This window comes from Saprolegnia parasitica (assembly GCF_000151545.1).
Source record: "Saprolegnia parasitica CBS 223.65 unplaced genomic scaffold supercont2.131, whole genome shotgun sequence".
Lineage (NCBI taxonomy): Eukaryota > Oomycota > Saprolegniomycetes > Saprolegniales > Saprolegniaceae > Saprolegnia > Saprolegnia parasitica.
The window spans coordinates 44,148-66,007 of record NW_012156525.1 but is presented as its reverse complement, the minus strand read 5'-3'; the positions used below and the strand labels follow the sequence as shown (position 1 = coordinate 66,007).

The window sequence follows — 21,860 nt, the reverse complement described above, 5'->3', positions numbered from 1 at the left end:
ACGGTGCTGATCGTGCTCATGGTCGTGCTCGGCCTCGCTCTCGGCGTGCTCGCGTGGAAGCTCGAGCGTCCGTTCTTGGTGTTTGCGTCGAGCGTCGTGGGTGCGATCGCGACGGTGTGGGGCATCGGCTTCTTTGCGGGCGGGTACCCGAACGCGGGCAACCTCCAGGCGACCGTCTCGGCGGGTGGCGACTGGGTCTACGACATTCCGAGCTCGTGGTGGTACTACCTCGCGGCCACGATCGTGCTCTGCGGCCTCGGCATCTTTGTGCAGTTTCGAGAGCTGACGCAGCACAAGCGGCGCGAGGCCCAGCAGGCGACGTATGCGATCCCCGAGACGCCCAAGCAGGGCGACCCGATCCGCCACGTCTAAGACGACATTATCATCTATTGACAACTATTCCATAAATAACTAACGACTATTTTACCACGTATTTGAACATGTTGATGCTGAGTCCAGTACTTGTTGTCCAAGTAAGCGCAAAGTGAAGTTGTGGCATTCAGCGGCATCGTGCACTTCCTCAATCAAGACCGAATGACTGGGGGCAGCAACGGTGTTGGTGCCCGCCATGCCAGTTATTGGCGAGAGGGGTTAGCTTTACGTCTGACTACAAATTCGGAAATGGCTCAGACTCGCTTTTCTCTCTGCGCCTGGATCCAGAAGACCAGATCTACAACCACAGTGCTTGTAGATCTGGTCTTTTGGATCGCTCGGTCTTTGGCGAAAAACTGCTTCCACTTCTTGAAAACGGCTCAAGCCTCGGTTGTTGCAGATCTTGAAAAGACTTGACCTACTGAATACGTCACCACAACAGGTTTCCTTTTCTTCACCCGCTCGCCGGGTCATGGCGATGCAGGTGTCGGTGCGGGAGCTTGTCGTGTTCCTCTGTGGCCCCCTGCGGTTGCTTGCGGCCTCGGGCGAGGTCCACCCACGGCAATCCTTTCGATCGCCCCGTTTTGGGCAAAGTCAACTGCGACGTAGTTTCTCGAGGTCGTCACGAGACATCAGCGACTGCGGTGGTGTCCACCACTGGAGGTTGCACTGCAGAACAATCGGGTACTATGTGAAACCATCATCAAGCGGTGCAGAAGCTTTATTTCTCCGAGGTCACATGGCTATAGACTGCTGTAGAGAGCGTGAGACGCTGCGCTCGGATTCAAGACCACTGTTGTTCATGCGAGACTGCCAGTAGCTGTTGTGTTGAAGATGGTGGAGTTTGTGATCTCCAAATCTTTGCACGCTCGAAGACAGCGCAACACCCGGTCATGTCGTGAAGTCGCTCCAACGTTTTTCATCTTCAAAGTCTACGGGAAGTTTTCCTCTCAGCATAGTGCGTTTGGTAGTCTAGTCAGTCTGCCAGTCGTTTAGTCGACGCCATGGAGGCACAACAGAGTCTCTCGACTAACACCACCTAGCTACTAGATTGACTGACTGTTGTGTGAGCTCGATGTCCAGAACGGTCGCTTACGCTGCGATACCGGTCCGTCCCAATCGCTCGAGTCCATGTCGTTTTCTACCGTTCAGTCTCTGAAGACCCTCTGTGGCGGCAGCTTCGTGCCTCGCCTCCTCATGAGAGCACCCTACTGTTCTTCCCATTCCGATAAAGAAACTGCTACCATTTCGCCTGCCCGAGACAGTGCGGCGTGGTTGTAAGATTTGATGAATGATACGAGTATGCATCTTGGAACGCGGGTGCGTATGTGGTACTGTAAACAGTCTGGCAATGGTGCAACTACCTGAACGCGAGGGGATTCAGGTGCTTGGCCGCGTGCGTTCACGAGCGTGGTCAACTCATCCAAAAGATGCGCTACTTGGGCTACAGTAATAATGCAAGGATGTCGCGCAAGGGAAACAGCAAACCTTGGTAGGATTGGGAGACGGTGCGACCAAACAGGAATTGGAGAAAAACCACCCACCCACTTATGTTTTCAGCGGGGTATTTGGGGCTGTTTAGCAAGGTAGGTCAGATGATATTTGCAGACGTTTTTTGCGCGCTAGAAGGCGTACTAGGTTGAGGGAAGTATGTGAAAATGCCACCTCGCACCACCGCGTGCCACAACCGAGTAAACCCAAGTCCATGTATTTTTATTCAATTTACGCAGATTTGGTAAAAAGAATGCCCACGGCCACCCAGTTTAAAAATGTTCCTGTCGCAAAACGACCACAGGTCGTCCTTCTTCTGGCGAGTCGAATACAGTGTAGTCACTCACACGGCAACGCCAGTCATCAGCTCATCATCCATCAATCACTCTCATCGATCGCAGCACAGATGGTGCTGCGATAGAAAGGCAACGATGTCCCAACCTTGTCCATCAATGATGATGATTGTATCTTTCACGGCACACGCGATCGTCAACCGAGCTTACAAATCCACGAAGGGGTTCTTACGCGCCATTTCGCATCCTCTGGTCATTCCGTGAAGGTCCTACCGCCGCCTCCGCTACCCAGCGCATAGACAGACGACAACGCGTCCTTGACTCGATGGGCCACGCACATGTCGCGACCATTACTCTGCCTGGAAACGACACCGCATCAACGATCCACTGCAAATTACATTGCGAGTTCGTTATCACATCCAGCGCGTTCGCGTTTAGGGTTTGTAAACCAATGACCGGCACGTAGGAGGAGGAATAAAACAGCGGCACGCACGGCGCAATCGCCCATCATGTTGTGACTCCATGTGATGTCCTCATCCAGGTAAGGCGGGCGTTGCAATCCTCTTCCAATGGGCGCTTCTGCAAATGCAACGTCTTTGCGTCGAATGCACCGCCGCACAAGAAAACGAAACTCGAGCCACCACCACTCAAGTGGTAGTGATTTGCACCGCATTATTCGAGTTCCCCGCTGGTCCTCGGCTCGATGGCCATCAGTTTGCCGTTCGAGAAGGACTGACCAGCGCAATCTGATCCGTGTCCGGATCTTCCTCGGATCCTTCGTTCGTGTGTCGCGCCCGCATGGTGACATGTCCCGTGTCGTCGCCGTCGTCGCGTGTATTCGTGGTTGCCACTCATTTCGCAATTTCTTCCATTGCGATGATGTACTTTTGCCCGCCGCCCGCGGCCGTGGTTGCCACTCATTTCGCAATTTCTTCCATTGCGATGATGTACTTTTGCCCGCCGCCCGCGGCCGCGGTCAAGGTCGAGGCCGAGAAGCCGCGCGTCCAAGGCGCGTGGTCGGATCTCGAGCACAAGCGGTTCCTTATCGGGCTCGATCTGCACCCCAAGGGCCCATGGAAAGCAATCGCTTCGTTTGTTGGCACCCGCACGGCGCGCCAAACGCAAACGCACGCGCAAAATACCGCGAGAAGCTCTTCCGCAAGATGCGCCTCGCCGCAACGTCCAACGAGCCGGCCGCGATGGCCCAGCACGGTATCATGGCGCTCGTCAAGCACGAGATTGGATCGCTGGCCATCGAGCCGCTGCCGTTCAGCAACGCATGCAGTACTGCCGACGGCAATGATGCGACACGTATCAAGACGGAAGACAGCATGGACGACGAGTCCTTGCCGTCGCTGGACGAGTGCGTGGCCTTTTTCTACCACACGCTTGCATGACACGCACCACTGCGATGCACAAAACTCTCCAGTGCAATCCTCTAGGTGTGTGGTGGCGTAACAGACAATGTAACTATGTAAAGAATGATACTAGTACCTCTTTCAGTGAGGGCGAGGTGTAGGAGGTGCTATTGTTCAAGTGGGTTCACTGCGTAGTTTGGACGTACTGCGAGTGGCTCATTCGTGTCAGATTCTACTACGACTTTCTTTCCCGTCCACCGTTGTGGGGCCGAGTTGGTTTTGATTGAGATGAGTACAGTGTATTCAAACTGTGGAGTCGCGTTATACCGGTAGTCGCCGTCATTGCCAGTGCATAATGAACACGATGACACGAGCGTGCAACGAGAAGTGAAGCACACAACATACACGGTCCAGGCGCAGAGCTCGAGGTACCGATACCTCCAGGAAGTTGAGGTTTTGCGTTTTAGATAGAAGCAAGGAGTTGGCCGTACCCACGCATTTCCCAATAGCGAATCGCGGTCAATCAATTTATCGTCGAGTGCCCCACTCGACCATCGTACAAGGTGAAAAAGCAATTTCCGAATTTGTAGTTTCAGACAAAGAGCTATTCGCCTTAAGACTTGTAAAAGGCACTTGCAGAGGCGTCAGGCAAGACAAAGCACAAGACAGCGTTGCGGCGCGTAAAAGCGTGCAAGGCAGGTGGAAACCAGGCTACCAAATTTGGATCGACTTGGCTAAAAGCAATATGCCTATCATAGCCTACTGTCGGCTCATCGCGTCTATCTGGGCGGCAAAAATTGTCTTCCTTGCTGCGCCTGTACGTACCACATGCGCCTGCCTCGCCCGCCACTGGCATGCGGACACCAACACGGCTGTTGCCCCAAGTATTAGTTCGGTCTTTGTACCTCAAAGAAGTGTTGAGAACCGAGTTGGTGCTACAGATCCCAACGCCAACGGAAAAGAGAAGAAATGCACAACACGTACGGGGCTCGAGTCCGCACCTCCAGCGTTAAGAAGGAATCATCACCGACGGGACAAAAAGTGAGTGACGAGGCGCCTTGCAAGAAGCTCGATTTCCCGACACCGAGATGTGCGATTCCACAGCCTTTGGCGTTCGAAAGAACGTACCATGCGCGTCTTCGTCTCCCTGGAAAGAGATCCAAGAAAAGAATCGGGCTTGACGTGATCATGGTATTATGGCTTCTGGAAGCGCGCAACACGGCATCTGTTTGGAACCACGGACTGAGGGTACCCAGAGAAGGCTGGACGGATGGTTGAAGTAATGACGCTTTGTCGCCGCCACTTCGCCATGACACGATGGAGGACCAGAGCGGTCCATTGTAAAATCAACAAGTCGATAATCGTGCTGGGAGATTGGATGTGTTGTGAGTACCTTCTGTACACACCGGTCGGTGCGCATGACTGACTGAAAAACTTCTTCGGCGTCAGTCCGCAGCCGCTCGACGGTGATTTGACGGCTTGTTCCTGAGCGACTGCGTTTTATATATCGATTCGTATGCTCGGCTAGCATCACGGAAAGATGCAGTTGGCATGTGGCCAGTGCAACGTGGCCAAGACACGTGCTGGGTGTCGTACCAGAAGGTTTATGGCGCCATAAACATCGAGGAGCTCGTGGCTCCCGCGTCGCATTTATATGTACAACACGATCGACTCGCAAGAAGAACGACCGCCGTTCGAGTTTTTATGCGTGTGTCTTTAATGCTCTCGTTCTTGGCTCGGTCACGAATGGACCGAGTCACGCTTCAACGGTCGTATTCGTACAAGCAGTGTGAGTCGTACGCCCATTCGAATTCAGTCTGTTGACTCGACGCATGGCTGATCGCGGCGCGTTCGTGTGGTGCAAGTAGGATGCCAGTAAACATTTTTGCCAGCCTCCGCTGTACTCGTAAAGTGTATACGGCGGCACGCGGTCCAGTTGCTGGTCATGGTGGTCGCACCCATCAACATGCTGAGGCAAAAGGGGCGTTGCGACATTTGCAGATTCGCCGTGCCAATATAGAGCAATTTAAAGGCCAGTGCACACGCGTCGAATCTTTTGCCTTCTCCCCTCGCCCGGCTCTCTCGCACCAAATGCCAGTGACTCGGTTTTCAGGACATGTCACGACCCTGCTGAGACCTTGTATACCAGCGGCCACATGGACGTTCTATGCAAACATTGAAAAAATTAGAAATCACATCATTTCCACTTTTGGCATTGAAGACGCCAATCGACAGGAAATACCATGATGTACTTCTTCCCGCTCAAGGCTGTACCGGCACGCAAGCCCAGGACCTCCAAGCTAACGACGACGACGGCCACGGGTGCGTGGTCGCCGGCCGAACACAAGCGCTTCCTCGTCGCCTTGGAGAAGTACCCGAGTGGCCCGTGGAAGACGATCGCAGCGCACGTTGGCACGCGCACCCCGCGCCAGGCGCAGACACATGCACAAAAGTACCGCGAGAAGCTCGTGCGCAAGCTGCGGTGCCCGTCCAACGACGGCAACGGCTGCATGATGCGCCTCGTCAAGGACGAGATGGCAAGTCTGCCCGACGACGATCCCATGGAACTGGAGGCGCTCACGCCCCTCAAGCTCGAAGCGAGTGCCGACTTGCGGCCGTTGGCTAGTGGCACGGACGACACGCCGTCGCTGACGTTTGAAGACTGCCTCGACTTTTTTATCCGCGAAATGGACGCATGACACGCTTCGATGACGACAATGTGTCGTCTGGATGTAACCGAGTTGTGTACCATATTTACGATAAGCAAAAACAATACATAATATGTATTGTCGATGGAGTCTCACAACGACGCGTCGTGCTATCGAACGAGATGAGACTGCGTCCGCCACCGAGACAAGAAGTGAGATGCCGAACTCGCTGTTTTCTGGAAGGCCAAACAACGAGTGGGTGGCGCCACCATGCCTCTCTCTTTTCTGTGCAATAATGTGGCTTCACGATCCGCGGGGCGAGCGAGGCGAGGCGCCTAAATGCACCGAGTATCGAACTTGCGCGTGCCTCAAATGGCCATGCTACGCCCTCGAATGCGCCGTGTTCCAGCTCCAAAGCGTCCACCCTGTCCGTAATTGCTCTACGAAGCATGGTATGAAAAGCGACTCATTTACTTGTTGAGGCTTTGTAACAATGCTTTCCATTATGTATGGCAACGGTTCACTAGGATAGCTTGATACAGGAAACATTTTTTGCGGCGACAAAACATTTAGCATGAAATACCGCATCAACCCAGCTTTGCCCATTGTTCAGTGGTTATCACAGCCACTCATTTCCCCTAGTGTGCGATTTGAATAGCGAACAGGGCAATCGTGACGTGAGATTGCCATGCCATCTCGATGGGTGCGCGTTCGTTGGCTGCGCAATGGAGCGGTCAGCCTCTTTTTCGGGGTTTAAAACATCAAATGGACCGCCAGGAAATACTACAACTTTATAAACAACCTATGCGACACCCATGTATACAATATTGTCCTTTAGCACCGCATGAAGCCCCTCGAAAGGCCAGTGACACAGTGCAACAACGCGATCCTCGAAGCTGTTGTCAAACTTCGCTTTCGGCTTACAAACACCAAGTAGTTCCATTTTTATACTCTTTCACTTGACAAATATATCCAATAAAGCAACCTGGTATAAAAAGAATCTCGGCCCCTGCCTTCGAAGTTCGGATCAAAAGATTTTCGGCCACGATGGTGGGCCATCGAGGCGCTCTGCCAGCGCGACCTCATGCGTCCGCGTAGAAATTCCGCTTCTGCGGCGACCAAGAGCCTCCATCCTGGCTGCTCGCCGAGATTCCAGTGGTCGCCCAAGCGGTGCGCGCATGCTGCCACGCTGGTAACGTGACAATCTGCGTGTAGAGCCAAGGCGCTGTGGATCTCTGCGAGCTCACGCGGCTGCTAGCCTTCGCTGTCATGGACAAGGGCTCGTTCGACGACGTATGCACCCTCGCTTTTGTCTCGTCGTGCATCATAAGTCGGTGCTTAGGCCATGGCGCTGCTCATGCCCACCGTGACCAAGTTTGACAGCCAGGTAGCGACACTGCTCTCGTTGCACACGTGCAGCAATGCCATACATATCACAGGCGATCATCGTCGCGCTGAAGTGGATCCTTTTGCATGCGACCAAGTACAACGTAGAGGAGGTTGCGCTCGCCACGGAGCTCCAGCAGCTCGGTACACGACCCGTCGACTCTACGCCATGCATCCCAACATGGGCTAGGCTTTGCCGCCGACTTGGCCAAAGCGTTTGCGTCCGTCTACAACGAACAGCACGGCGCGCTTCGGCGCCACCTCGCGGCCACCAACATGAAGGTCCGCGTCGTCGACTCCCGACTTCATGTTGATGGTGTTGCTTGGTAGCTCGGCCGCGCGTACAGCCGATTGGAAGCCCACGTTGACGTCGTCCTTGGCTCGCGCCACGCCAAGGTGCGTGCGACCTTTCCCCATGCGCATCGTCGTCGCCGTCATCTTGTATGCTCATGGGCGTCTCTGGAACAGAACCTCAAGACGGCGCATGTCATCCTTACCATGCACGCGGCCACGCCCACAACGTTCGCCGTCGACGCAACGACCTTTCGCAGCTTGCACCACGAGCTGCGCCACGCGCGCAAGCTCATGGACGTCGGGTTCAACTGACTCTCCACGCTATCTGCTGCTGTCGTTGGTAATAGCAGCGCGTTTTTGCATGATGGCATTGTGCTATGAAGCGGCTGCATCGCCTGCGCCAAAGGTCTCGCGGACGAGCGCTACCTTGGGGTGGTCCACGCCCGTTCTCGCCGACCTTGATCGCCACTGGTGCATCGTGCAACGGTGACAACATACATGAGAGCCGTGCGAGAAGGCACGTTGGCCGATTGCATCGTCAACAGCTTCCACTCCGCGTGTCTGGAGCTGGCACATCTGCCAAGCACAACCTTGGAACGGCGTCTTCGGCCTTGGCCTCGCAATGGCGCATGCTATACCTAACCCGTCTCGAGATGGCGTGGAGCATGCAACGTGCCAGACTCGACAGCGCAGACTCGACAGCTCCGCCCAAATGACGTGCATGTCTCCATGTTTGGGGCGTCATGCACCTTGCACCTTGGCCGTCGGAAGCAAGCCTTTCCCATCCTGGCACGTCGGCCGACTTTATCGCGATCCGACGCGGCGCATGAGCCCACGACGACGGGATGGATCTTTCCTCTGAATGTCAACGCCCACCACTCCGAACGCCGCCAAGCTACCACCAACTTGCAACCCGGTCCGTAGCGTTTTCCAAGAGACGTCGGTGGTGTCGAGGACAGACACATACAGAGCACACACTCTTCGATTGTGAGGTCGTCGTCTCTACATGGTCTTGGGCTTGCGCTTCATGTGCTTGGTCACGACGTCTTCTTGCTCGACGCTGCCTTGGCGCGTGCCGACGCGGCGCCAGTACAAGAGGCCCGTCACCGACACGCCAAACCACGAGAAAGCCGTCCAAAAGATCACAAAGCCAAGGACGGTCTCAAACACGATGGGCAGCGCGATCGGATAGTTTTGCAGCCCCGTCACGATCGTTCGCAAGTCTAAATCGGTGCCGGCGGCCAGAAAAAACGCTGGCGCCGAGGCCACATGTGCTGTCGCGGCGTCGCATGCCACCAGCGATTTGTCGACCCCAATGAAGTCGAGCCACGCCATCCAGTGAAAGCACCGCCCGGCCTTGCGCTGGAGCAGCATGGCCGCCGAGACGTAGGTGAGGCACGGCGCGAGGTACTGCAGCGCCACCACCGGAATGTACGAGAACGGAACCACGAGTTTGTCGACGAGCGCGGACGTGTCGATGCGGCCGCGCTGGAGGAGCATGCCCGTGATGATGCCTTTGGGCTCGAGCAGAAAGTACTGCAAGTGCGACCGAAAGCAAGCGAGCCGTACCAGCGCCGTGAGGACAACGAGGCTCAAGCGAACGTCCCGAAACATCGACTCTTTCATCCACGCATCGCCGCAGTCGCGCGGTGCCGTGGCAAACACCGTGGTATCGGCCGAGTCGCAGACGACGGCGCCGGACAGCAACGGCGCGTAGAACGGTCGAACAAACGTGGCGGCGACGAGCAGCGGGAGGAGCTGGTTGAGGTGGAGCACGAGCTTCCAGCGCGTGCTGATCGCGCGGCTCGAGATAAAGTCGAGGTACATGCGCGCAAAGCGAAGTGCGGGCAGAAACTGCGTCGACGTAATGACACCCGCGAGAAGCCCGAGGCTGCCGCCAAGGTAGATGGAGACTGACCGCGTCGGCGGCGCCGGTGTCGTGGCGTTGCCAGCGATCGCCGCGAACACACGCTGAACGCGATACTCGAGCGACGAGCTCGCCCCGTCCACGTCAAAGTCAAAGACACCTGCAGGCGTGTAGATGCAAAAGCACGCAACGACGAGTGCGAGGCCGCCGATGCCGAGCCCGAGCCGCGCTTCGTACGATCCAAAGACACCATGGCCAAACTTGACGTGGACGGGAAAGAGCACACTGAGCAACAGCGCAACGACGAGCACGTAGTAGCTGGCGTCGGGCGCCGAGGCGTCGGCACCTTGCTGGATCCAAAAGACCACCATGGCGCTGGCGCCCAGCAGCACCATCGTGTCGAGCAAGTCAAAGTAGAGGCAGTGCGAGAGCGTCCCTGTCTCGATCGCAGTCATGTGCAGCTTCATGGCCTCGAGGCGCTCGGTCGCGGTCTTCTCGGGCTTGGGCGTCTTGGCCTTCTTGGGCGGCGGCGGCGTGTTGAGCGCCTCGAGCACTGCGTTGGACGGCGGCAGAAAGTACGACACGCGGTGCATGAGCAACGTCGTGAGGCTCACAATGTGGCGCAGTCGGAAGAGCACGAAGAGCACGATGACCGCGCCGAGGTACGTGGGCGGCAGCACTGCCATGGTGTCGTAAGCTGTGCTGGGGCTGCAAGTAATGAGGGACTTGTGGTCGAGCTGCGAGCCAACAGAAGGTGGCATATGCCATTTTTAATCAAAACGACCATCACTCTGACATTGCCACTCACTTTGCCATTGGCGCGTGAGGCTTGTCGATCCCAAATCGAAACTTTTGCAACCTTCTCCAATCGCTGTGATAGTTTCAGGGGCGCTTTCTCTATGTCTAGAGAGGCTGCATGCCAACGCGCGTGGCTATCAAAGACACGCAAGTATGTGTTTTGAAACTCGCCAACAATTGCTGTTTTATTCCAACATCATTCATCTCGATATTCAACAACAATGACGCTCGGCGCCTCTTTATTCACAGACTGCAACCTTCGTGATATCACTCGGATGGACAATAGAGCTGCCTCGAACGACTCGAAATGCAAACGACGTTTATAGACCAAGGTGTGTTTAGACCGACGAGGCCAACTGACCGGGCTGACAAGAGCTGCTGGCAAGATGCGAATGTACTGTTGAGAGACGAGCCAGTTGCCGATCGCACCGTTGGCGAGCCACGGTCGTCTGCCCATGCCTTCACTTGAACAATACTTGCGTATCAGAGAATGGCACCCGTGGCTGCTACGATCAACACAGGCGGGCCCGTCAAGAAGAAGACGATGCATATCACATGCAAGCATCGCCCCAGCGCGTCCAGCGACGATGTTGATGCGATTGAATTCGTCGTGACCTTGCAAGGCGCGGCGTCCGAGGGACGTCCACGTCGTCGCCGGGAGCGCGCGGCCATGCAGCGCGACAGCTACGTGAGCGCAATGGACGCCGCGGCGGAGGCGCTTGGGGCGGCGGTCGACTGGACGAACGACGCGCTGACAGCCTTTCTTGTCGAGCACGCGATCGAGGCAGACAAAGAGGCGCTGCCCGACGCGAGCTTGCCGACGTGCCTCTTGTTCTTCAACGCGCACGGCTTGCAGCTCGACACCCCGCGGTACCTTGCGTCGCTGCCGCTGCCCAAGCGATCGAAGCTCCTTGTGCAGGATGTGGCTTCCGTCTGCACGGATGGCGTCTACCATGTCGTGACGCTCGAACACAACTACATGACGCTGCATGGCCCCGTGCACATGCAATGCCTGACGTGCGTGGTGGCCAAGGACGGAGTACAGACGTACTATCGACCTCCCGAGGCGGGCCTACCTGCCGTGTGGCTGCCACTGGACCACGCCCGGTTCCGCAAAGGCACCATCTTGGGCTCGAATCGAGCGGTGCATCGACTGGTGCGTAGCGAACCATAGGCATTCTGCCACTCGTACAGACCGCCGTCACGGTCGTTTCATTGGGCTAGTGCTCACATTACGTTTCTGGGGGAAGATATTGTCATTTGTTATGTTTACAAGAAAATACAGAGGTCAAGCTCCGTTAGACATGACTGGCCGTGCCGTAGGTGGTCGGCATGTCCTGCAATGGCACGAGCACTTTGGGCGACGCGCACTCGGTCGACGCCATGAGATGCATGTTGTCGTGGTCGAGGATCGTGTTGTAGTCGAACGGCGCGCAATACTCGAGCAGCTGGATGTAGCCAAGGATGAAGATAATGAAGAGCACCTCGATCGCAATGAGCGCCGCCGTGTTGAAGGCAAGCATGCGGCGCGTCTCAGGACCCAGCTCGGCCTCGGGCGAGAGGTAAAAGATGGCAATGGCGCCTTCGAGCAGTTGGAAGCCGACGAGCAGCACCCACGCGCCAAGACAGAGGTGCGCGGACTGCGTGTGGTGGTAGTGCGTCGAGTAGAGCCCGCAGACACCGCCGATGGCCGAGATGACGATCCATGCCGTGTAGCAAATGACGAGCGAGACCAGCGCCGTTGAGCTCCACGTCGACGCATCGACCGTGTCGATGAGTTTGTACGAGATGAAGAACGCCTGTAGCAGCATGTTGACCGCGAGGCACGCAAAGAGGAGGCGGGCCGACGCGCGCAGCGAGAGGAGCTGCTCCATCGAGCTGCTGACGAGGTAGTCGGTCACAAGCTGCATCGTACTACGGCGTAGTATGCGGCGAATCGCAGAGTGGCTTGATACAGCGCCTTCGTGGCGCCGCCGTCCTCGCTTGCCCAGATGCTACAGGCTGGCGCAAGGCCATTGGCCGAAATGGATTTCAAACGGGATAGGCCCATTATAGCCAATCAAACGTGATTACCAGCTATATCCGGTGCTGATTGGCTGCTTCTTGGCGCCAAGCTGTCACTGGCTTCTTTCCGATGCAACAAGCGACACCACGCGCTTGGCCGATCACTGTACCGTAGATTACAGCACCATGGGCGTGATGGAGCTAGTAGAGCTACTACGGTACAGCAGTATGCACGGCTACGCCTCCTACAGTGTATACCAAGGTGCGCATTGTGTGGTGGAAAACGCAGCAGCAACTCAGAAGATCGACCCATTGGGATCGGAGGGCGGTTGTTGCGGGTGGTTGAGCTAACCGCTTGCGATACAGCGTAGCTGAGCATGCAGATAGCAGCAGGGTCAACCTGATAGCATTGCCAGCTATGGACTACAGGTGTGTTGGATCTGCACATGAGCTCCTCATCTTGGACGTGGTTCAAGTTGGACGCCGCCCAGAACACCTCGCCTGTGTCCTGCTGTCGAGCCAGCCACTTCGACAATGCTTTGACATTGACACGCTTGCGTCGAGGCTGCTCCTTGACGAGTCTTCTTGAGACAAAACATGTAAAGTAAACTCCTTCTTCACTACGAGGATCCTTCACAACATGCGGAGGCGGCGACGGCGTTGACGCTCGTCCGGTGTGTCGGGCGTCCCGGTCTCGGACGGAGGCGACCGGCGCTTTCGGTCGAGCGCAATCTCGTACTGCTGCAGCGTCCCATCGGCACTCAGCGTCACGACGTGGTCGCTGAGCAGCGCACCGTCGAGAAGCCGCCCTTTCGACGGCGCCGGCACGCTCGTCACGCGCTTTCCCGACGGGTAGCTCCAGAGCTGGACGGCGTCCGCGCCAAACCCACCGACCGTCACGATCTCGTGCTTTTGGTTTACCGGCCAGAGCAGCGCCGACACTTGACCGTGCGTGGGCGCAGAGCAGAGAAGCGCGCCCGTGTAGGCGTGCCAGCACTTGAGGCTCTTGTCGGCGAGCCCGCCACCGGTCGCGAGGACGCAGCGCTCGTGCGGGCTCCACGCCAGCGCCTTGATCGCGGCGCTGTGGCCTTGCAGAAGGTGCTCGACGCGCGCTTGCCGCGTGTCGAAGAGGCACACGAGGTTGTCGTTGCCGCCGGACGCGAGCCGCGTACCGTCGGCGGAGAGCGCGAGGCCGCACACGCCTTGCGAGTGGTCGGTGCGTACATGCAATCGCGGATGCGGTAGGCGAAAGTCCCAGTGCGCGATCGCACCATCGCGCGCACCCGTGTAGCACCCGGTGCCATGGCTCGCGATGACGTCGATGCGGTCGCCGTGCGCCTGTGCGACGACATCGAGACACACATTTGTCGGGAGGTCGTAGCGGTACAAGGCGCCGTTGCTCGCGCCGAGTGCAAGCTGCGTGGGCGAGAGCCATGCAATCGAGCCGAGTGCTGCGAGCGACGATGGGTGTTGCACGGCGTGCCGAGCGCGCTGGCCCGAGGCCGACACGAGGTGCACTGCATCGGCCGTCGCACACGCGAGCGTTGCTTCGTGCGCGGCCAAGACGTGCGTGTAAAAGTCATCCACGATCGTCTCGTTGGCGAGGTGCAGGAGCGTCGACGACGTCGTCGAGACGGACCGCCGGTAGCCCGTCCACGTCGCCTGCGCCTTGCCGGCCGACGGCGGCAGCGGGTACGGAACTTCGGACGTGAAGATGGCCATCGGTGGCTTGGCACGCAGCGCCACGTACCGATACGCGCGCTCGGTCTATGCACAGAGAAGAGGCGGCATGAGCATCGCAAGGCCGAGGACCATGGCCGACCGTGGCCGCGAGCTCGCGCCGCTTCCGACGCTCCCAGCGCGTCTCGACCTTGGTCTGGATCGGCGCGCAGCAGAGCGCATCGAGCTCGCTCATCGCGAGGCCATCGAGGAAGGTGTCCCAGCCGCCATCGAGCCCGTCGGCGCCGGTCATCGAATCTTTCCGGTTCGAGGCGGATTATCCGGATGATTGGGAATCCAACCCGAGCCATCATACGATGAGCAATACAATTCGCAAGACGAATCTGCACGCCGGCAAATGAGTGTGGCTAAAATCACGCCACCTAGCGTCGACGACTTCTTGCATCGTGCAGCACTCGCCTCGCTAGCAGGCTCGGCGTCGAGCAAACAGTGCATGCTCATAGAACGACTGTGATTGCAGTGCTTTGGAGGGCAGCTTGAGTACGCTACATGCGCATGCTGCTCTCATGGCTCTCTGCGAGAAATGGCATTCTCTGGATGCTGATGCTGGTGCCATCGTAATGCTAGCAGGAGACCACTACAACCTTACGATTGGCATACACGACACTAGAGCACTGCACATTACTGCAGGCTGAGCAGCATGCGCCGCACACTCGGCCACAGTCGCCACGTGCACAGCTCAACCGCAGTCTCGAGCCTTGATGGATGTCTGTCTAAGAACACGCAACCCAAAATCTGATCGTGGCTTGCACCAGTTGCCAAGTCGCCGGAACATGGTCACGGTCGTCGTCCCGCCCGCGGCCGCCAAGGTGACGCTTGCGTACGCCGGCGCGTTCCTCTTCAACATCCTCATCCAAGTCGTCGGGAAGGTCCGGTCGATCCGGGCCTTCAAGGCGCTCAAGGCCGCGACCAGCACGAAGGAGCGCTACAACCGGTACACGAGCGACGTGCTGATCGCGGCCGACCGCTCCGTGGGCAACTTTGTCGAGTGGCAAGGCGTCTTCCTCTCGCTCTTCTGGGCGAATGCGCTCGTGACAGGCAACGAGATCGAGCTCGGGTACGTGTACGTGGCCATCCGCCTCTTGTACCCGATCCTGGCGCATGCCGGCGGCGTCACGCAGGCCGGCCCGCGCCCGCTCATCTTTCTCGCGACCGTGCCCGGCTACTACGTCCTCGCGCGCTACGCCTACCTCCTCTACCAGGCCCTCTACGTCGACGCTCGTGAGATGTATTGCCACCGCAATGAACCCCATCGATGCGTCCATATATATGTATCACTGCAAGCCGCTGCCGTGCTGCCACGTGTAGGGCACCAGCGCTGGATTGGGCTACCAAGCATAGCACGCCACAGCGTTCGTCGATGCACGTTGGTGTCGCGATGGAATCGCATCAACCCCGTGTCGCCGTTCGATGCTTCCTGCATCGAACGCAGGAGGTACAGGGTTCAAGCCTCGCAGGTGCCGCCTCCTTCTTCGCTTTCCCTCGGGCATTGTTGGTATCATTGCCACCACGTTGGCTCGAGACTGTTGGCATCCATCCATGTCCCATCATCGCAGGGGTGTCGGCAGCCGCAACGACCCAGGGCGGTGCACAATGCAAGGACGTCAAGTCCACCGATCATCTGATGTCTCTTCTGATGGTGCCAATGACAGCGTTCTCACCACTGCTGGATTGCGCCATCGTTGGTACCATGTCGCTGCCATTCCTCGCACGCCTCTCGCCTTCCAACGCAAGACGACGCTCGCTCTCCTCCTCGCACGACAAGACATGGAGGATGCAAAGACGATAAAAAGAGCTTAAAACTTGGAGACGAGCGGCGTGCGCTCTTCGCCGTTGGCGCGGTCGCCCATGAGCACCATGTCGGACGGGTTGCGGCCATAGTACATCTTGCGCGCCGCGTTCTTGCGGTGCATCGTGAGCAGCAGCACCGTCAAGCCGACGCCGACGATGCCGCCGAGGATGAAGCCGCCGGACGCCATCACCGTGTTCCACGTCGCATGGGCGAGGTCGGCCGACGTAATCGAGTCGACGGTCGCGTACGAGACGTTGGATGGGATCGAAATCAGATGGGCCGAGCCACCGAAATCGCACGTCGCGCCCTTGGTCTACATCGACTTATCTGAGCCTCGATCGCTCCATCATGTCAGGAGACGTACTCGCTCGAGGTGCCAGTAGGCGTTGTACGCGTAGTCGCAGCGCTCGATCAAGGTCGCATACTTGGTCTCAATGTCCTTGCAGTCGACGCCGGGGCAGTTGCACGCGTACTTGAGGCCGTTCTCGAGCTCAAAGGCCTTGACGCCGCGCTTGGCCTGGCACACAAACTCGCCCTTGTCCTCTGCGAGGCACGCATTGTCGACCTCGCCCGGCTCGTAGTTGCTGACGTTCTTGGGGAACGCGCCGAGCCGGCAGAGCTGGATAAAGTTCCACGTCATGTCGAGCTCCGTCTTGAAGTTCCAAAAGTACCAGCCGTGGCCGACCTGGAACGCGTTGAGCTTCTTCCGGACCATGTTGGTCGTGAACGCGAGGTGGTCCTCGTCGAACGAGGTCTGGCTGTTGACCGGGCAGTAGCCAAACGACGGGCCCGAGGTGCCGGTGCCATACGGCCCCTGGATCGGCTTGGTCACGTCGAGCGGCGTGCCGGGGAAGCCGTAGCCGAGGTACGTCGAGTCGACGGGGCACTTTTGGTAGGTGCACATGACCTTGGGAAAGCCCGGGAGGTTGTCGTTGAAGCCGTTGAGCCACATGGCACAGTTGTCGGTCGCGACCGACCACTCGCCGACAATGACGGGCATGAGCGCGTTCTCCATGTCCGAGATCGTGTACTTTTGCTGGCACGCGTTCGAGTTGAAGTCTTCGGCGCTGCCTACATGCATCCCATTTGCATCAATACACAAGGAATCAATGAAAAGCAGAGCGAGGATCGAAGCGCGTACCAGGGTTCATCCACGCTTGGTAAATGTGCGTGTCGAGCGCAATGTCCGGGCAGCCCTTCATAAACTGCGACCAGTAGCTCAAGCCAAAGCGGAACGAGTCGTGGACGACAAACTTCCACGACGGCGCGAGCGACTTGGTCACCTTGTACGAGTCCCAGTAAAAGTTCTTGAGCACGTCAATGGGCGTGAGCTCCCACGGCTCGTTGACCGGCTGCAGCCCGAGGATCGCCGGGTGGTTGGCGTACCGCGTCACAATCTTGTTGACGACCGTGAGCGACTGGTTCAGGTTGGCATAGTTGATCGACGAGTAGTTGTGGTGGATCGGGTCAAACGTGCCGGCCCACTCGGCGTACCGGATCGGCCAGTGCTCAAACGTGGTCGTGCCCACGGGCTGCGTGCTCGCAAGCGACGTCCACTTGACCTGGTGCGTCTTGCCGCTGTTGTCAAAGCCGTTTTGGGACCCAATGTGGCCGTGGATGTCGATGAGCACGTTGATGTTGTACTTGTCGCAGAGGTCGAGGACGCGGTCGAGCTGCTCGATCGAGCCGTCCGTGCAGCCAATGTACGGCTCGTACGGCACAAACATCCAGTCGCCGACCGGGATGCGCAGCGAGTTGACGCCAAACGACGCCATCTCCTTGATGTCGGCCTCCGTGACCCAGTTGTTCCAATGGATGCGCAATTGGCGGTTGGCCTCTTCCTTGCCCAAGGCCGTGCAAAACGTGTACTGGTCCATCGCCGTCTTCTCGGGCGCTTGGTCGCCAAACCGCTCCTGCGTGCCGAGGAACTGGTAAAAGAGCGTCGGCGTGATCCATGGCTCGAGGACGAGCCAGCCACCGAGGTTCGTGCCACGCACTTGCACGTTGAACGGCGTCGAGTGGATGTCCTGCGAGCACGTCTGGGTGTCGTCATGGGCGACAAAGTCGCGGAATTGGATGCCCGCCGGCGACGTCGGCGCCGTGGCCTTGGGCGCCGCATGCGCCTTCGTGGGCGCCGGCTTGTGCTTGTCGCTGTCGTCGGTGGCGGCCGCGAGGGCCAGGCTGAGCGTCGCAGCCAGCACGGTCCACTTCATGGCTACGGGCGAAATCACAAACTGGTGCGATCTTTGCCCCAAACTGAAAAAATATCGAATCTTTCATCCGGATACCACGACGTTGAACCGACCCGCGTTCTTTAACGCCACACGCGAGATTAAAAAACAGCGACACAATTCTTTTAATCCATCTTTTTTTCTTTTTTGAAACCCGCGGTATAAAACAGGCCCGCGACGTAATGCAATGGGCGTGTCGCGAGGTGGCGACCGCGGTGACCAGCGCACGCCCTGGGAGAGGGCAGCGCGCGAGCTTCAAGCTACGCATGGAAAGGCAAAGCGATTGAGCCAACTGCAACCTGAACTGCAACCTCGCCAAGCGTAACGGCAACCTCATGCGGTGACTACCGCGCCGCATGGGGCTGCTCGAGTATAAACACGATGCGAATGGACCATCAGAACTGCGACAACCAGTAGTCGCTCGACCAGTGGCAACAAGCTCTTGTCCACGCTGTCGACTCGCCATCGAAAAGGAAAAGTAAGTTGGCTTTTCTACGCGGCGCGTGGCAAATCCTGGCGACGGACTTGGCAGGGTGAGTTACACTACACTGCAACAACCAAGCCTCTCTTTGATCGTCGGTAAGCTGGTGCGTAAGGCGGGGCCTCTACGCAGCTACGCACAAGCTCGTAGCTGCTATCCTGCCACCGCGTCCGGCGAACGTTCCCGAACAGGCGCGTTGGTTGAAAACGCTTCTTCAAGCACCAAAACCGTTCCACGTGCGCATTTTTGGTGTATATGTAGCGTGATGGACGCCACAGCGGCGACTTCGGTGCAGCAGAGACAGGGCGGGGGCTCGTGGCCCCACGTTCAGATTGCGATCTTCTTTTATAATTTTGTAGGTTTTTTAAATGGAATAAAAGAACGCGCCGATATCCTGCGGGTGGATTTCTTGCCCGTATCCGGATCGGAACACGGCTGCTGGCCTTTCCCTTGCAGACTGTTGGACGCGAAGCGAGTAGCTTCGTCGCCCATCGAGGACGGCGGCGTGCGATTGGTAACCGCGTCCGTCGCAGCGCGCTGCAGTTGTTTGCGTGTCTATACACCACGAGTGCTGCAGGTCGCCGCTTCGACCCTCGACGCCCTCGACCATCCGCCACCGCACGATCGCGCCTGGACCATCCATTCGGCATACGCCACATCATGTTCTTTATTATGAAAAGCTACTGCGGAAGGTTCGACGTTTTTGTGGGCGTTGTGACGTAGCGGGATCAGACAGCCCGCGCAGATATCATTCGCCGAACGTCGCCGAACGGGCACGCGAAGGTGCTTGTGGTGGCAAGGCACCTTGGACTGACCGGCATAGGTGGATTACATGAGGGTCGAATCTGGGCTCGCTCCCGAATGAATCTTCAAGCTGGCGTGCCAAAATAGGATCCTAGGTACTTTCAAGCGGCCGTGCTTGCCACGTTGGTGTATTAGGCGTAGTGCCAACGGCGGCGGTGATGCAATCGTTTCATCAAGGGAATAGCTCGTTATGCCCTTGCATTGAGCACTTATATGGACCGTTGTGAGCAGTGGAAACTAGCGAGCTTGATCGTACTGCCACCTGCCGTCCGGATAAATGGCAGCGTTCCAGTGACGTGCTATTTTTCAACGATCGGGGCGGGTGTCGAGTGCGCAAGCCATGGATGCGTACAAGCAGCAGCATCGTTTACTAGACATCTTTGAAGTTGACGACCGATCGAGGATGCTGCGAGTACTTGATGCAAGTAGTTACCATACAAGCATCCAGATGTACATCTCGCGATGGCGATGTGAAGCGGCGACTGCATGCCCACATACACTCGATAGAAGCTACTTGGTCGTCGTTTTCGAGAAAAAGGGGCCGTAGAGCCACATCGTTCCGCCGGATTTGAGGGCGAAAAGGAGGAGGGGCACGGAGATTCGGCGAAACGCAGCAGAAGTGTCGTTGATACTAGTCGGGGGTCGATACGCTGCCGATCCATACGAGCGCGGCCGATCGCTGCAAGCACGTGGTAGAATACGGCCGACCGAGCCCATTGATCGATCATCAATCCATGCTCTGCCGCCACTGAAAACCTTGCGTTTTGAACGCACTTTTGGTCGTGCGAAAGGGAACAAGAGAGAGCAATGGAACTTGTCGAGACGCAACGAAAAACCGGGCGCTGCGACGTGTGTGGCCGTCGAGACACTATGGTGGCAGGCCCGATCTGCATTTCTAGCCGCACGTTGCGTCTGCAGATGTTTGCTAGAACAAAACATCTGCCATGCAGATCAGTTGCGACCGTTTTACCGTGCGAGACGTCGTCGTGTAGCGTTGAAGAGCTGTCTCAGAGCCACATTGGGTGACAGCAAGGCCACGACGAGCGGATCAACACGCCCAGATGGCAGCAGCACCCGCCTTCTCGGACGCCAAAATGGCTGCGGGACGTATTTATTGCTGTTTTGAAAATCGTTTCTCTCTCGACAATCGAAGCAAGATATTCTAGACCGTCGTGTTCACTCGGTGGTAGACGATTCTGTCCTGGCGGGGATAGGAGCGCGATTCGGCGCAACTCCTCCATGCTGTGCTAGAAGCTGGAAGAGATCGGGCTCTTGCACGAGGCTGCGCTACTGATGCCGTGATGGTGGTCGACACCGTGGTCAACCGAGCGCGTGTACTGGGCTGTTAGAGCACAAGGCGTTTTGGTCACGCCTGACTAGACCAGGAACTCAAGCCAGAGGTAGCGAATCCCGTCTTGATCGACGTTGTAGTCTACTCGAAGTACACGGACATATTCTTTCATTCCTGAATCCATCCACAATGACACTCCCCTCGCATGACATACCGCAAAGTATCAGAATATTCTTCTTCACTTGCGACCCGGATGCGCCTTGTTGTTGAAGTGGGTCTTCTATTACTATAGATATAAACTATGCTAAATAAGAATGTCGGACTTTCTTCGTTGTGTGTACTCGGTTGAGGGACTTGATTTAGGCAGGCGGAGGCAGGATGGATGCGCCTTGTGAACGATTGCCGACACCTCTTGCGCAGCGAGAACAAGGGCCGAAAGCGCCAACGGTGCTGCAAACGGTCTGTGGTCGACCTTGCAAACCGTTCTTGTCGGCAGAGTACACAGTTGCAATGTCGTGGACGCACGCGCTGGGCTACGGCGCGGACCACCAAGACCGAGTTGTTGGCGCCAAAGACGCAGTCCATGGGCTGCGCAGCGACCACGGTCGGGTCGTGGACGTTGTGGAGAATCAAAGTCTTGTTGGCCAGCGTCTGGTTACAAGGAGCCGCAAATCGATCGATCGGCGGCGTCGTTCAGAACGTCGTGGGCATGAGAGCCACGTCGCGGGAGTTTTTGGGCGGCACGAAGACCGTCGCCCCAGCTCTACGCCGCGTTGGTTGTTGGATCCGCTTTATTGCTCGTAATCGAAAAGCCGTCCAAGCCAGCGTTGCGGGTCTCGAGCTGCGACGGACACACATTACTTGCCGGCGGTGCCGCGTAGGTGCTTTGCATGAGCTGGTGCACGTCGGTCGCGAGCTTGGACCATAGCGTTGGCTGATACATGGGCAGGAAGACGAGTGTGAAAAGGGTATAAAATGAACGACTTTTGGTACAGTTCTGGATGAACGAC

The 21,860-nt window shown here is 57.4% G+C and overlaps 10 protein-coding genes across 10 annotated transcripts; 6 read left to right on the top strand and 4 right to left on the bottom strand.

The window, feature by feature from the left end:
* Positions 1–18: 18 nt before the first annotated feature.
* On the top strand, positions 19–372 carry SPRG_13463 (hypothetical protein; the record flags this gene model as incomplete). The annotated part of the gene is made up of 1 exon (XM_012353706.1): positions 19–372. One exon carries the CDS (start codon positions 19–21, stop codon positions 370–372), a length of 354 nt encoding a protein of 117 aa, XP_012209096.1.
* A 2,726-nt stretch (positions 373–3,098) lies between these two features.
* SPRG_13462 (hypothetical protein) lies at positions 3,099–3,553 on the top strand (the record flags this gene model as incomplete). The annotated part of the gene is made up of 2 exons (XM_012353705.1): positions 3,099–3,251; positions 3,305–3,553. The coding sequence occupies 2 exons, from the start codon at positions 3,099–3,101 to the stop codon at positions 3,551–3,553; spliced, it is 402 nt and encodes a 133-aa protein (XP_012209095.1).
* A 2,204-nt stretch (positions 3,554–5,757) lies between these two features.
* On the top strand, positions 5,758–6,213 carry SPRG_13461 (hypothetical protein; the record flags this gene model as incomplete). Its single annotated transcript, XM_012353704.1, has 1 exon — positions 5,758–6,213. The coding sequence occupies one exon, from the start codon at positions 5,758–5,760 to the stop codon at positions 6,211–6,213; it is 456 nt and encodes a 151-aa protein (XP_012209094.1).
* Positions 6,214–7,209: 996 nt separating this feature from the next.
* On the top strand, positions 7,210–8,154 carry SPRG_13460 (hypothetical protein; the record flags this gene model as incomplete). The annotated part of the gene is made up of 8 exons (XM_012353703.1): positions 7,210–7,212; positions 7,261–7,332; positions 7,378–7,455; positions 7,505–7,549; positions 7,602–7,692; positions 7,739–7,830; positions 7,879–7,944; positions 8,017–8,154. The coding sequence occupies 8 exons, from the start codon at positions 7,210–7,212 to the stop codon at positions 8,152–8,154; spliced, it is 585 nt and encodes a 194-aa protein (XP_012209093.1).
* Positions 8,155–8,839: 685 nt separating this feature from the next.
* SPRG_13459 (hypothetical protein) lies at positions 8,840–10,424 on the bottom strand. The gene has a single exon (XM_012353702.1). It carries the CDS (start codon positions 10,393–10,395, stop codon positions 8,845–8,847), a length of 1,551 nt encoding a protein of 516 aa, XP_012209092.1. The 5' UTR covers positions 10,396–10,424; the 3' UTR covers positions 8,840–8,844.
* Positions 10,425–10,997: 573 nt separating this feature from the next.
* Positions 10,998–11,681, top strand: SPRG_13458 (hypothetical protein; the record flags this gene model as incomplete). The annotated part of the gene is made up of 2 exons (XM_012353701.1): positions 10,998–11,614; positions 11,672–11,681. The coding sequence occupies 2 exons, from the start codon at positions 10,998–11,000 to the stop codon at positions 11,679–11,681; spliced, it is 627 nt and encodes a 208-aa protein (XP_012209091.1).
* A 124-nt stretch (positions 11,682–11,805) lies between these two features.
* On the bottom strand, positions 11,806–14,507 carry SPRG_13457 (hypothetical protein; the record flags this gene model as incomplete). Its single annotated transcript, XM_012353700.1, has 3 exons — positions 14,334–14,507; positions 13,152–14,278; positions 11,806–12,421 (listed from the first exon to the last, which is right to left on the bottom strand). Exons 1-3 carry the CDS (start codon positions 14,481–14,483, stop codon positions 11,806–11,808), a joined length of 1,893 nt encoding a protein of 630 aa, XP_012209090.1. The 5' UTR covers positions 14,484–14,507.
* Positions 14,508–15,024: 517 nt separating this feature from the next.
* Positions 15,025–15,559, top strand: SPRG_13456 (hypothetical protein; the record flags this gene model as incomplete). The annotated part of the gene is made up of 2 exons (XM_012353699.1): positions 15,025–15,462; positions 15,536–15,559. 2 exons carry the CDS (start codon positions 15,025–15,027, stop codon positions 15,557–15,559), a joined length of 462 nt encoding a protein of 153 aa, XP_012209089.1.
* Positions 15,560–16,047: 488 nt separating this feature from the next.
* SPRG_13455 (hypothetical protein) lies at positions 16,048–18,267 on the bottom strand (the record flags this gene model as incomplete). The annotated part of the gene is made up of 3 exons (XM_012353698.1): positions 17,185–18,267; positions 16,408–17,114; positions 16,048–16,356 (listed from the first exon to the last, which is right to left on the bottom strand). Exons 1-3 carry the CDS (start codon positions 18,254–18,256, stop codon positions 16,048–16,050), a joined length of 2,088 nt encoding a protein of 695 aa, XP_012209088.1. The 5' UTR covers positions 18,257–18,267.
* Positions 18,268–21,543: 3,276 nt separating this feature from the next.
* SPRG_13454 (hypothetical protein) lies at positions 21,544–21,793 on the bottom strand (the record flags this gene model as incomplete). Its single annotated transcript, XM_012353697.1, is given in 2 exon segments — positions 21,544–21,613; positions 21,618–21,793. Coding segments are annotated over 2 exon segments (246 nt in total).
* Between the last annotated feature and the right edge of the window lie 67 nt (positions 21,794–21,860).

Coding starts and splice junctions, on each gene's coding strand:
- SPRG_13459 (XM_012353702.1), bottom strand. CDS start 10,395: ATGGCAGTGCTGCCGCCCACGTACCTCGGCGCGGTCATCGTGCTCTTC.